Source organism: Amblyraja radiata, chromosome 7 (genome assembly GCF_010909765.2).
Source record: "Amblyraja radiata isolate CabotCenter1 chromosome 7, sAmbRad1.1.pri, whole genome shotgun sequence".
Classification (NCBI taxonomy): Eukaryota; Metazoa; Chordata; class Chondrichthyes; order Rajiformes; family Rajidae; genus Amblyraja; species Amblyraja radiata.
Genome location: NC_045962.1, coordinates 39,505,631 through 39,519,554, shown reverse-complemented (window position 1 = coordinate 39,519,554; position 13,924 = coordinate 39,505,631). Strand labels below are relative to the sequence as shown.

General features: G+C 43.3%; 1 protein-coding gene and 1 non-coding gene across 2 annotated transcripts in view; one reads left to right on the top strand and one right to left on the bottom strand.

Moving 5' to 3' along the window:
* Positions 1 to 13,924, top strand: part of rbm44 (RNA binding motif protein 44) — a 41,456-nt gene that overhangs the window by 23,563 nt on the left and 3,969 nt on the right. Inside the window, exons 4-6 of the mRNA XM_033024280.1 lie at positions 491 to 576; positions 810 to 883; positions 6,665 to 6,938. Of these exons, the coding sequence (XP_032880171.1) occupies positions 491 to 576; positions 810 to 883; positions 6,665 to 6,938 (434 nt within the window). The remainder of the gene's footprint in view (positions 1 to 490; positions 577 to 809; positions 884 to 6,664; positions 6,939 to 13,924) is intronic.
* Positions 13,404 to 13,510, bottom strand: LOC116975705. Its single transcript, XR_004412708.1, has one exon. It is a non-coding gene; the product is annotated as a U6 spliceosomal RNA (small nuclear RNA).

The following is a 13,924-nucleotide window of genomic DNA, read 5'->3' as shown; positions in this document are numbered from 1 at the left end:
TTGGTGAACAGTATCCTGGCATATGTGTTCATTGTCCAAGTGGTTGTGTTGAGAGCCAGTGAGATGACATCCCCTGTTGATTTATTTCGGCAGTAGGCAAATTATAGTGGGTCCAGATCATTACTAAGGTATACCAAGGTATATGGCACAGAGTTGAGGTTTCAGTTAGAACAGCTATAATGTTATTAAATGCTGGAGCATGCTCGAGGAGCTGAGTGGACTACTTTCTATGTTTATATGTCTGTTCATATATATTTCCTACTTTAAGTGCAGCACTTCTGTTTTTCTTCACTGGTCTGTTTATGTGGACTGTTGTTCCATTATAGAATTCATAAATTTAGTTGCTAAACTTTTGTCACTAGTAGTTTTCTCTAATTGAATACTTTGTCAGGTCATTGCTGTCTTCCAAAATGTAATTCAGAGGACACTGATTATTAATTTTGTCTGTTTATTTGTCAGGGGTAATAATTGATCTGTACTTCTCTTGTAGATGTTCATGATGATAGATCTGTGGAAAGGGAGACAGCTCAAACAAGTTACATTTATGTGGATGGATTGCCTAGAATAATAACAGAGGTACTGAATGTTTTACATACCATTTAATTGTATTTCGCCCATAAAGTAAACCCATAACAAAATACTGTTGTTTTATTCAAAATATTGATCCAGTTAATACAAGTAGTTGCATTAAAGTTAATCTGATATAAATTTACCGATTGCTAGCAGAAGAGCATCACTGATGATTGATTGTTTTGTATGCAATCTCATGATATTCATAAAACAATGAATTTATCTTCCACTTTTACCAGGTAGAATTAAGAATGCTTTTTCAGAAGTATCAGGTGTCAGGAATTTGGCTTTGCAATTTGCACAGTGATTACAGGTAATTGTTTCAGTGATCAGTTTATTCTTTGTAGTTGGAGCTGAGTTCAGAAGAATGTATGCTCTACCAGTCTGAACAGTACAATGATACTGAATCAAAATCTTTGTTGAATTGAAGACGTTCAGGTGGAGGTTCATTAAAGTAAGGTTTTCCAAAATTCAGGGCATTATATCTGAATACTTGGTATTTATTTTGCTGAGAATTATATTGTTTATTGTGCCAGCAACAATGAGGACACAGCATCAATATTGCAGACATCAAACTAAAATCAAATGTAAAAAGCAAAATACCAATTTTCTAAAGGTGTTTTGATCCTTTTCAAGCCAATCCAAGTTACTTTAGCATTGTGGAAAGCTGCAGTGTTGGTTATTTTGCTCAATTCTACTTGCTGAGCATTTCAGCTCGGGATAATTAAATCAAAAACAAAATTTAAATTTATCTTGATGGGTGTTTCATCGCATTAGTAATATTGAAACCATACTTTACAAGATTATTTCTGAAAAGTTGTATTAATGGGATATTTTGGGAAGATGTTAATTTATCAAAATGTTAGGGTTTGCATGTAACCATATACTGTTTCATACTAAAGTATGTATATTGGAGTGCTAATAAACCTCCTAATGGAAAGCTACATTAGAAAAACAATCGTGTCAATGGGGAAAATGAGAGTTAAGGGCTAGAGAATTTCAGATTTACAGAAAATACTTTTTTTTTACCGCTGCAGGAATTTGAATTTTTTTTTATATAACCTTACATTTACAAGTACTAAAGGCTGTATGTTACATTGTTTAATAGAGTTTCATTGCACATGTCAATAGAAGTGATTGCTTGTCAATTTCAATGCCCACCTACAGTGAAACTGACTGTATTTTTAAGATACAACTGGACTAAGTGCAGACCTGTTGGGTCTGCTCCCCATCGCAATATTCCACTACTCACCCGTTCCCCCAGCACAGCCCGTTCCCCCAACGCAATATTCCACCACTCACCCATAACCCCTAACTGCGCAGGCCCGGCTCATTTCCCTCTCCTCCTCTCCTCCCCAATCCCTCCGTCCCCCTCCTTTCCCCTACCCTCAGTCACGCCCTCCCTCCATAACTCATCTCCCTTCCTTACCCCCCTCCAATCCCTCTATCTCCTATCTCCCCCACTCCTCACCTTCCCCAACCCCACCACTATTCCTCCTGATCTCTCCCACTACCCTCCTCGCCCTATTCCCCACTCCCCCTCCTCTCCATCTATTTCCCCCTCCTCCCCCACTCTCCCTCCTCACCCTCAATCCCCCCCGTACTCCCTCCTCACCTCCCCATGATCTTCCCCCTCTCCTCCTCCCCTCCCCATCTCTCCATCCCTCTCCTTTCCCCTACCCTCAGTCACTCCCTCCATCCATAACTCCTCTCCCCAACCTACCCCCTCCCGTCCCTCTATCCCCCACCTCCCCCACTCCTCACCTCCCTCTAGATTTCTCCGCGGATCCGTGGATTTTGAAATTCGGCAAGACCCCACCGCCACCGCCACATCATCGCGAGGCCTCACTGCTGTGGTCTCGATGCCTCCTGGATCGCCGCATAGAACCCCAGCTGGGGCCTTGCGGGAAGAAGCCCGGGTCGGACGAAGCGGCCGACAGAGCCCGCGGCTGGGCACCACCAAGGCCGTGAAGTGGGGCGTCAACAGCGGTGAAGCCTCACGACCATGGGGCCACGGCGGCGGCTGTGATGCCCCACCAAACCTCAAAATCCGCAGATCCGTGGAGAAATCTCATGCCTGCCCACTCTCTCTTCTCACTCCCCCACTTTCCCTCCCTACCCCCTCCTCTCCCTTAATCCCCCTCCTCTCCATCAATCCCCCCCAACTCTCCCTCGTCACCTTGCCAGGATCTCGAGGTTGCAGTCATCGGCCTCAGAGCCAGATTCAGCGCCCAGGATCGTCGGCGCCCACAGAAGCAGACCCAGCCGCTCCCCACCCAGCGGAGCATTAGTGATGCTTACTCCGCTCCTTCAGCTTTATATTCTCCTTGCCGGGCGAGGCGGGCGCCATCGGTGACTGACAACGGACGGAGCCAATCAGTGCGGCGATGGTGCAGGAAGGGGCGTCATGTCGGGCGAGGCGGGCAACACCGGGAGAGGCAGGCACTGCCGTTGACTGACAGCAGATGTGGCCAATCAGTGCGGCGATGGTGCAGGAAGGGGCATCGCCGTCCCGATCGCAGCGGTGACTGACAGGAGAGGAGACCAACTTACGCATGCGCGTTTTTAAAAGATTTTTAAACCTTAATAACTTATATATATATAATAGCATAGTATACCGTATTTCCAGGCAATGAAGATGCACCTGCATCAAAGACGCACCCCCATTTTGAGTTGCTAAATTTTGAAAAAAGGCTGGCGGGACAGGATCAATGGTTTGGTTTAGTCAATAGAAAGGAAGATGCGAAACTCCTTCAAGGAGGCAATGAGAACCGGTGAGCCTCCATCCTCGCCTGTCCCACAATGTGCTGTGTGGTTCCGGTCTGAGGGACGGGGACTTCCTGGCTCAGGGAGATCACATAACGGAGAGAGAGAGAGAGCCCGGAACGGAGCAGTAGCTACCCGCCAACCAACACCTCCACCCGGCAGCTACCCGAGCTACTGAGCGAGTTGCTGGCATGATCCCCGATCCCTATCTTCTCAACGCTCCTGCCCTCCCCGCAACTTTACCCCAGCCAAGTTTGCTACCTTGTGCAGCCGAAACCGTGATATTTCAGATATTTCTTTCTAATTACTTTGCAAAAAATTCTAAACACCTATTTTTGCTTTTCATTCTGGGGTATTGTGTGTAGATTGATGATTAAAAAAATGAATTTAATCAATTTTAAAATAAGGCTGTAATGTAACAAAATGTGGAAAAAGTGAAGGGGTCTGAATAATTCCTGAATGCACTGTATCCTTTGCATGCAATGACTGCTTGAAGTCTACGATTCATGGACATCACCAGTTGCTGGGTTTTTTCTCTGGTGATGCTCTGCCAGGCCTGTATTGCAGCTATCTTTAGCTTATGCTTGTTTTGGAGGCTAGTACCCTACAGTTTTCACTTCAGCATATAAAAGGCATGCTCAATTGGGTTCAGATCGAGTGGATTGAGTTGGCCACTCCAGAATTGACTATTTTTTACCTTTGTTGCTTTAGCAGTATGTTTGGGATCATTGCCTTGCTGTAGCATGAACCGCTGGCCAATGAGTTTTGAGGCATTTGTTTGAACGAGCAGATAGGATGTGTCTATACACTTTAGAATTCATTATGCTACTACAGGAGGACCAAAGTTGTGCCAATGAAAGTGTTGGGTCATCAATGAAGATAAGTGAACCAGTACCTTCAGCAGCCATACATGCCCAGGCCATAACACCCCCACCACCGTGTATCACAGATGAGGTGGTATGCTTTGGATCTTGGGAAGTTCCTTCTCTCCTCCATACTTTGCTCTTGCCATCACTCTGATATAAGTTAATCTTCATCTCATCTGTCCACAAGACCTTTTTGCAGAACTGTGGTTGCTCTTTTAAGTACTTCTTGGCAAACTGTATCCCGGCCATCCTATTTTTACGGCTAACCAGTGGTTTGCATCTTGCAGTGTTGCCTCTGTATTTCTGTTCATGAAGTCTTCTGCGGACAGTGGTCATTGACAAATCCACACCTGACTCCTGAAGAGTGTTTCTGATCTGTCGGACAGGTGTTTGGGGATTTTTCTTTATTATAGAGAGAATTCTTCTGTCATCAGCTATGGAGGTCTTCCTTGGCCTGCCAGTCCCTTTGCGATTAGTAAGCTCACCAGTGCTCACTTTCTTCTTAATGGTGTTCCAAACAGTTGATTTTGGTGAGCCTAAGTATGGCTGATGTCTCAAACAGTTTTATTCTTGTTTCTCACTCATAATGGCATATTTGACTTTCATTGGCACAACTTGGGTCCTCATGTTGATAAACAGCAATAAAAGTTTCCAAAGGTGATGGAAAGACTGGAGGAAAGACCAGGTGCTGTGAGCTCTCTTATGCCTGCATTAAGGAGGCAATTAAACACACCTGAGCAATTACAAACACCTGAGCAGCCATGTGTCCCAAACATTATGGTGCCCTGAAATTGGGGGACTATGTATAAACACAGCTGTAATTTCTACATGGTGAAACCAAAATGTATAAAAATACTGATTGTGGATGATCAACCATGATCACATTGAATGGCAGTGCTGGCTCGAAGGGCTTAATGGCCTACTCCTGCACCTGCTGTCTATTGTCCTTTCATAAAATCTGACAATGTGCACTTTAACCACATTTGATTTTTTCTATTGCAAATCTCAAATTGTGGAGTACCGAGGCAAATAAATAAATGATGGGTATTTGTCCCAGACACTGTATACAGCATTTGGACTATTGTGAGCAGTTTTAGGCTCCATATCTAAGGAGGTATGTGCTAGCTTTGGAGAGGGTACTGAGGAGGTTTATGAGAATCATCCTGGGGATGATTAGGTTAACGCAGGATGAATGTTTAATGGCACTGAACCTGTACCCGCTGGAGCTTGGATGGATGAGGGGGAAACTTACTGAGTAATGAAAGGCCTGGATAGAGTGGATGTGGGGAGGATATTATCACTACTGGGAGAATCTAGGACCAGAGGACCACACCTGGAGTATTGTGTGCAGTTTTGGTCTCCAAATTTGAGGAATTACATTCTTGCTATTGAGGGAGTGCAGCGTAAGTTCACAAGTTTAATTCCCGGGATGGCGGGACTGTCATATGCTGAGAGAATGGAGCGGATGGACTTGTATACTCTGGAATTTAGGATGAGAGGGAATCTTATTGAAACATATAAGATTATTAAGGATTTGGACACGCTAGAGGCAGGAAACATGTTCCCAATGTTGGGGGAGTCCAGAACCAGGGGCCACAGTTTAAAAATAAGGGGTAAACCATTTAGAACGGAGATGAGGAAACACTTTTTTCACACAGAGAGTTGTGAGTCTGTGGAATTCTCTGCCTCAGAGGGCGGTGGAGGCCAGTTCTCTGGATACTTTCATAGAGAGAGCTAGATAGGGCTCTTGAAGACAGGGGAGAAGGCAGGAACGGGGTACAGATTGTAGATGATCAGCCATGATCACATTGAATGGCAGTGCTGGCTCGAAGGGTGCACCTATTGTCTATTGACTCAACCTCAGAATAAAAGGACATACCGTTAGAAAGGAGATGAGGAGGAATTTCTTTAGTTAGAGGCTGGTCTGTGGAATTCATTGCCACAGACGGCTGTGGAGGCCATCATTGGGTATTTTTATCAGGGAGATTAAGAGATTCTTGATTTCTAAGGGTTTCAAAGGTTATGGGGAGAAGGCAGGAGAATGGGTAGAGTGGGAAAGATAGACCAACCATGATTGATGACGGAGTAGACTCGATGGGCTGAATGGCCTAATTCTGCTCCTATGACTTATGACCTTACTGAAGTCATGTCAAGTGTATCGACTTCACCGCACTCATCTTCCGTTTTCTCGACAAACCTTTCCATTTGATTATTGAGACATTCTTTTGATAGTCCCATTTATTCAGATTCCAAATGTTCTATTTTCCTTGATCTGGATATCAGGTTGCAGTTGGAAAAGGCAAAAATATTTCAAGCTGAAGGATAGGTTACCAAATCCACTTACTGATATTTGTTTTATTTTTGACATGGAACTTCAGGCATAGTAGAAATCTTCTTGAGTCTAATATTAGATTGGCACAATGGGGAAATGGTATGAGTATTTTGTGTTTCTGCTTTTTCAGGTGTGGAGTACTAAGAGTTGCCTCTCCCAACTTTGCCAAGATAGCAGTGGATGAAATGAATGGAAGAGAATATCATGGAAAGTCCATTAAAGTCCACATGGCAAAAATCTCAGGAGATCGCATGTTATTTGTGCTTAAAAATCATACACAACTACCATTGAAGGGGCAGCATTTGATACAGGATCATGTTACCAAGGACACCAAATTCAAAGTGGACAGTCAAGAGGAGTTTTATTCTGCATCTACAAAGATTCTTAATGCAGGTTCTCAAAAGGTATTGAACACACATTATAAAATTATGGTTTGTTTACTGCCTCTCCAGGTGTACCTTGAGGAATATTTTGTTCAATATGAAATTCATTCAATATTATATGTATTATTAAAGCTTTATTTCAGACACAGGTCCATATAACACATCAAACAGTATAAGGAGATACAAAAATACATTAAAAATTGCATATTAGCCTATAAGATATACAAGCTATTGCACCAATGCCGTCTTAGCCTAGAAGTGAATCTATAGCAGCTTTTCAGAGGGCTGACTAGGGCTTCAATTATGTGGTTCTCTGACTTGTCCAGGCGACACATAAACTAAACATCAGCTGTCTTAAGAGTGCCTCACAGTTGGCACTCTAGTGGACACAAACAATTGACTGGCACTATGCCACCTAGGGACACGAAGTAGCAACCTCATTGCATCATTGTATGCTACCTTGAGCCTCTGCATACTCTTTTTCTTATAAGTAGACCACAATTGAGCAGTATATAACGGTGTGATGTAGGTTCTGAACAGGGAACACTTCACAGAGTCAGAGCACATAGAAAACTTCCTTATAAGCATGTTAGCTTGAAGATAAATTTTACAGCGCTGTCGGTAGAGGTCTTTGTCATCCGTCCAGTCATCGGATATTGACATGACCTAGGTATTTAATTTCCTCACACACAGCAAGAGGACTGTCTGACAAATAAAAGGTCGGAAAAGTTGATTTCCTGTCCTCAGCGCTTCTAACTATCATTATGCGGCTTTTCTTAGCGTTATACTTTATGTATTGTATGCTTGTTAATTGTTAAACAGGGGAAGACCAATCTGCAAAAAAAAACAAAATGCTGGAGTAGCTCATCAAGTCATACAATTGCTCTGGAGGACATGAATATGCAACGTTTGGGTCGGGTCCCTTTTCAGACTGAATGTAATATGGGAGAGAAAGCTGGGAGAGAGGTGGGGTTGGGACAAAGTCCAGTAAGTAATGGTTAGATACAGGTGAGGGAGATTTTTGATTGGCAGATGGTTGGACAAAGGCCATGTCAAAGGACAAAACGTGTGAGACGAGATAAGAATAGAAGATGTCTGACGAAGGGTCACAACCCGAAATGTCACCCATTCCTTCTCTCCAGAGATGCAGCCTGTCCCGCTGAGTTACTCCAGCTTTTTGTGTCTTATCTTCAATGTGTGAAATGTGAGTCGGAGGAATTATTGTAGAAGGAGGATGGGGAAAGAGGGGAGGGGAAAGAGAGAAATGGGTGCAAATCCAAGTAGGGTACAGAGAAGAGAGGTGAGGCAAAATGGGTTGAACTTTGGTCACAGGATCTACAATGCAGTAGCTCTACTATCTGCACCACTGTGCTGTCCTAATTTGTATACTTATTACATCAATCGCACTATGAACTAATAAGGAAGGCATCTGTGCAAATGCAAAGTCGGTTAATGGATCTGATCATTCTCTGTTATCATTTCTGGGGTGCCATTAAATATTTCTGCTATTTTTAATCTCTGAAACATCTCCTCACTTGGGTCACAAGCAATTTCACTTCTGAGAAGACTTGGGATGTAGATCCAAGATTTCACTGCAGGTACTCTGGACAACAAGTTTGTTTTCTAGCATGAATGTATCAGTAGGAATGTTGTAGTCTCCATTCTATTATCCTTACAGGAACATGTATGTTCGACAGGAAATCAGGCTGGCATATTGAAGTTAAATCTTACATGGCTGATGCAATAGTCTATGTTTAAGTGCCCTGGAACTTACTCCCTTCAACTTTCTCCAGTATTATAATGTGTTATTTTCATTTAGAAAGGATTTGATATCCTTATGCTTAGAATGTCACTGAGTTGTCCACACTTCAAGGAAAATTCAGGAAAAAAATATTTACTGTGATATCCACTAATTGTATCCTTTTTAGGTGAAATTGATTGTGGGATAATGGAGGCAAAAGACATCCAGAGAACATCTAGAATTGAGAGTTAAAAAAGACTAGGCTTGTATTCACTGGAGTTTAGAAGGATGAGGGGAGATCTTATAGAAACATATAAAATTATAAAAGGACTGGACAAGCTAGATGCAGGAAAAATGTTCCCAATGTTGGGCGAGTCCAGAACCAGGAGCCACAGTCTTAGAATAAAGGGGAAGCCATTTAAGACTGAGGTGAGAAAAAACTTTTTCACCCAGAGAGTTGTGAATTTGTGGAATTCCCTGCCACAGAGGGCTGTGGAGGCCAAGTCACTGGATGGATTTAAGAGAGACTTAGATAGAGCTCTAGGGGCTAGTGGAATCAAAGGATATGGGGAGAAGGCAGGCACGGGTTATTGATGGGAGACGATCAGCCATGATCACAATGAATGGCGGTGCTGGCTCGAAGGGCCGAATGGCCTCCTCCTGCACCTATTTTCTATGTTTCTATGAGAGATTTAACTTTCTGCAATGCAAGAATATTTTAAAAACAAAATGCTTTGACTTGCTACACAGGAAAGATCTGCAGTGGAGGTTGTAGTAATGTGAATGATGGGCAGATGAAGCCAGGAAAAGGGAGGGGAAGTGTGGAAGTAAAGTCAGACGCTCAAATGTCATAAATGAAGATAATAAAAGGCTGCAGATGGGCTTCTAACATGAGAGTTCCAGACTCTTTCTGATAAGTCTGTTAAGTTAACCCAAATCATAGCCTGATTTTGTGCCAGAATGTTTCTTTACACTTAACAACATCCAGACTACTCTTACATATTTCAAATTAATTAACCACTAACTTTTATTATACAATGACATACCCATTGGATAAAAACAAATTTAATGCAGTTGCATAAAGATCAAAAGCAAACTGATGAAGTTAATGTCTTTGAATCTAAAAGTCCAATCGATACCAAAAACTATAGGTTTTTGGAATCCCTCCATGTTGAATACCTCCATTGTACCAATCTACCCCAATTTCAGTCAATCAATTAAGAGAGCAAGAAGTATTGAACTTTTTAGGAGGCACAAAAAGCTGCAGAAGCTGGAAACCGTAGGAAAAATAAAGCTGTTGGAGGAATTCAGCAGATCAGGCAGCATCGGTGGAAGGAAATAGACAGTAAATGTTTCGGGTTGAGACCCTTCATCTAGACTGAAAGAGTATAAGGGAAGTAGCCATTAGAGGTGGAGGAAGGGATGGGGCATGAGCTAGCATGCAATTGGTAGACATAGCTGACGAAGGATTGATTGATAAATGTCAGATTTGTGGGTCGTGGGGGGGGGGGGGGTGTGGGAGGGTGGATGGATAAAGCAACAGAGATTGGGGGATGGTAAGTGGAGAACAAAAATCTAAATTCTGGAATCTGGTAGGAAAGGGAAATGAAGAATGGAACTGAACAGAGGGAGGGGAGGGATGAGTACTGGGGGAGAGGGTCCAATGGGAGGAGATTATGGGAGGGAAAGAAACAGGTTGACGGGGCGGGAATGGGGTAAGGCAGAAAAAGGGGGTGTGAGGACCAGGGTAAAATGGAAGAGAGAAAAGAAGGGAAAGTGGTGCCTGAAATTTGAGAATTCAATGTTCATGCCATTGGATTATAGGTGGAACATGAGGTGCTATTCCACGCATTTGCATTGGACCTCGCCCTGGTAGTGGAGGAGGCTGAGGACAGAAAGGCCAGTATAGGGAGAATGTACAAAATCCACACAGTTCCTGTGATCGGGATGAAACCTGGGCTCCCGGAGCTGTGACAGAGTAATGCTATTTGTTGTGCCACCATACCTTTTGTTCCTTTTCAAATACTCCTCAGAATGTGCCCTTTGCCAAGTTATAACTGTGGCTGGGTTGGTAGTACAATCATCTGAATCAGAAGGTTGTGGGCTTGTTCCACTGCTGAGATTTTAGCCAAAATTCTGACTCGTGCTCCAGTGTGGCACTGAGGGTGTTACAGAGTGCCGGCCCATCTGTGCCCTTTGGGGCTGTAAAAGACCGCAGTGAATCCATTTTGCAAAAGAGCAAAACTTTTCATTCTTGGTATTGTCATCAATATTTCATGACGGAGACATGGCTCCAGGGTGACCAAGGCTGGGAGCTGAACATCCAGGGATATTCAATATTCAGGAGGGATAGACAGAAAGGGAAAGGAGGTGGGGTAGCGTTGCTGGTTAGAGAGCAGAGTAACGCAATAGAAAGGAAGGACATTAGCTTTGAGGATGTGGAATCGATATGGGTAGAGCTGCGAAACACTAAGGGGCAGAAAACGCTAGTGGGAGTTGTGTACAGGCCACCTAACAGTAGTAGTGGAGTTGGGGATGGCATCAAACAGGAAATTAGAAATGCGTGCAACAAAGGTAAAACAGTTATAATGGGTGACTTCAATCTACATATAGATTGGGTGAATCAAATTGGCAAGGGTGCTGAGGAAGAAGATTTCTTGGAATGTATGCGGGATAGTTTTCTAAACCAACATGTAGAGGAACCAACGAGAGAGCAGGCTATTCTAAACTGGGTATTGAGTAATGAGAAAGGGTTAGTTAGCAGTCTTGTTGTGCGTGGCCCCTTGGGCAAGAGTGACCATAATATGGTTGAGTTCTTCATTAGGATGGAGAGTGACCGTTAATTCAGAAACAAGGGTCCTGAACTTAAAGAAAGGTAACTTTGAGGGTATGAGACGTGAATTGGCCAAGATAGACTGGCGATTGATTCTTAATGGGTTGACGGTGGATATGCAATGGAAGGCATTTAAAGACTGCATGGATGAACTACAACAATTGTTCATCCCAGTTTGGCAAAAAAATAAATCAGGGAAGGTAGTGCATCCGTGGATAACAAGGGAAATCAGGGATAGTATCAAAACAAAAGATGAAGCGTACAAATTAGCCAGAAAAAGCAGCCTACCAGAGGACTGGGAGAAATTCAGAGACCAGCAGAGGAGGACAAAGGGCTTAATTAGGAAAGGGAAAATAGATTATGAAAGAAAACTGTCGGGGAACATAAAAACTGACTGCAAAAGCTTTTATAGATATGTGAAGAGAAAAAGATTAGTTAAAACAAATGTAGGTCCCTTGCAGTCAGAAACAGGTGAATTGATGGGGAACAAGGACATGGCAGACCAATTGAATAACTACTTTGGTTCTATCTTCACTAAGGAAGACATAAATAATCTGCCGGAAATAGCAGGGGACCGGGGGTCAAATGAGATGGAGGAACTGAGTGAAATCCAGGTTAGCCGGGAAGTGGTGTTAGGTAAATTGAATGGATTAAAGGCCGATAAATCCCCAGGGCCAGATAGGCTGCATCCCAGAGTACTTAAGGAAGTAGCCCCAGAAATAGTGGATGCATTAGTGATAATTTTTCAAAACTCTTTAGATTCTGGAGTAGTTCCTGAGGATTGGAGGGTAGCTAATGTAACACCACTTTTTAAAAAGGGAGGGAGAGAGAAAACGGGGAATTACAGACCAGTTAGTCTAACGTTGGTAGTGGGGAAACTGCTAGAATCAGTTATTAAAGATGGGATAGCAGCACATTTGGAAAGTGGTGAAATCATTGGACAAAGTCAGCATGGATTTATGAAGGGTAAATCATGTCTGACGAATCTTATAGAATTTTTCGAGGATGTAACTAGTAGAGTGGATAAGGGAGAACCAGTGGATATGTTATATCTGGACTTTCAGAAGGCTTTCGACAAGGTCCCACATAAGAGATTAGTATACAAACTTAAAGCACACGGTATTGGGGGTTCAGTATTGATGTGGATAGAGAACTGGCTGACAGACAGGAAGCAAAGAGTAGGAGTAAACGGGTCCTTTTCACAATGGCAGGCAGTTACTAGTGGGGTACCGCAAGGCTCAGTTCTGGGACCCCAGCTATTTACAATATATATTCATGATTTGGACAAGGGAATTGAATGCAACATCTCCAAGTTTGCGGATGACACGAAGCTGGGGGGCAGTGTTAGCTGTGAGGAGGATGCTAGGAGGCTGCAAGGTGACTTGGATAGGCTGGGTGAGTGGGCAAATGCATGGCAGGTGCAGTATAATGTGGATAAATGTGAGGTTATCCACTTTGGTGGCAAAAACAGGAAAGTAGACTTTTATCCGAATGGTGGCCGATTAGGAAAGGGGGAGATGCAACGAGACCTGGGTGTCATGGTACACCAGTCATTAAAAGTAGGCATGTAGGTGCAGCAGGCAGTGAAGAAGGCGAATGGTATGTTAGCATTCATAGCAAAAGGATTTGAGTATAGGAGCAGGGAGGTTCTACTGCAGTTGTACAGGGTCTTGGTGAGACCACACCTGGAGTATTGCGTACAGTTTTGGTCTCCTAATCTGAGGAAAGACATTCTTGCCATAGAGGGAGTACAGAGAAGGTTCACCAGACTGATTCCTGGGATGTCAGGACTTTCATATGAAGAAAGACTGGATAGACTCGGTTTGTACTCGCTAGAATTTAGAAGATTGAGGGGGGATCTTATAGAAACTTACAAAATTCTTAGGGGGTTGGACAGGCTAGATTTGTTTTAAAAAATATGGAACGCTTCACGAATTTGCGTGTCATCCTTGCGCAGGGGCCATGCTAATCTTCTCTGTATCGTTCCAATTTTAGTATATGTGCTGCCGAAGCGAGCACTGGACAGGCTAGATGCAGGAAGATTGTTCCCGATGTTGGGGAAGTCCAGAACAAGGGGTCACAGTTTAAGGATAAGGGGGAAATCTTTTAGGACCGAGATGAGGAAAACGTTTTTCACACAGAGAGTGGTGAATCTCTGGAATTCTCTGCCGCAGAAGGTAGTTGAGGCCAGTTCATTGGCTATATTTAAGAGGGAGTTAGATGTGGCCCTTGTGGCTAAAGGGATCAGGGGGTATGGAGAGAAGACAGGTACAGGATACTGAGTTGGATGATCAGCCATGATCATATTGAATGGCGGTGCAGGCTCGAAGGGCCGAATGGCCTACTCCTGCACCTATTTTCTATGTTAATATTTAACCCTCAACTAGCAGCCAAACGCTGATTGGTGGTCATCATATTGTTGTTTTAAGGAGC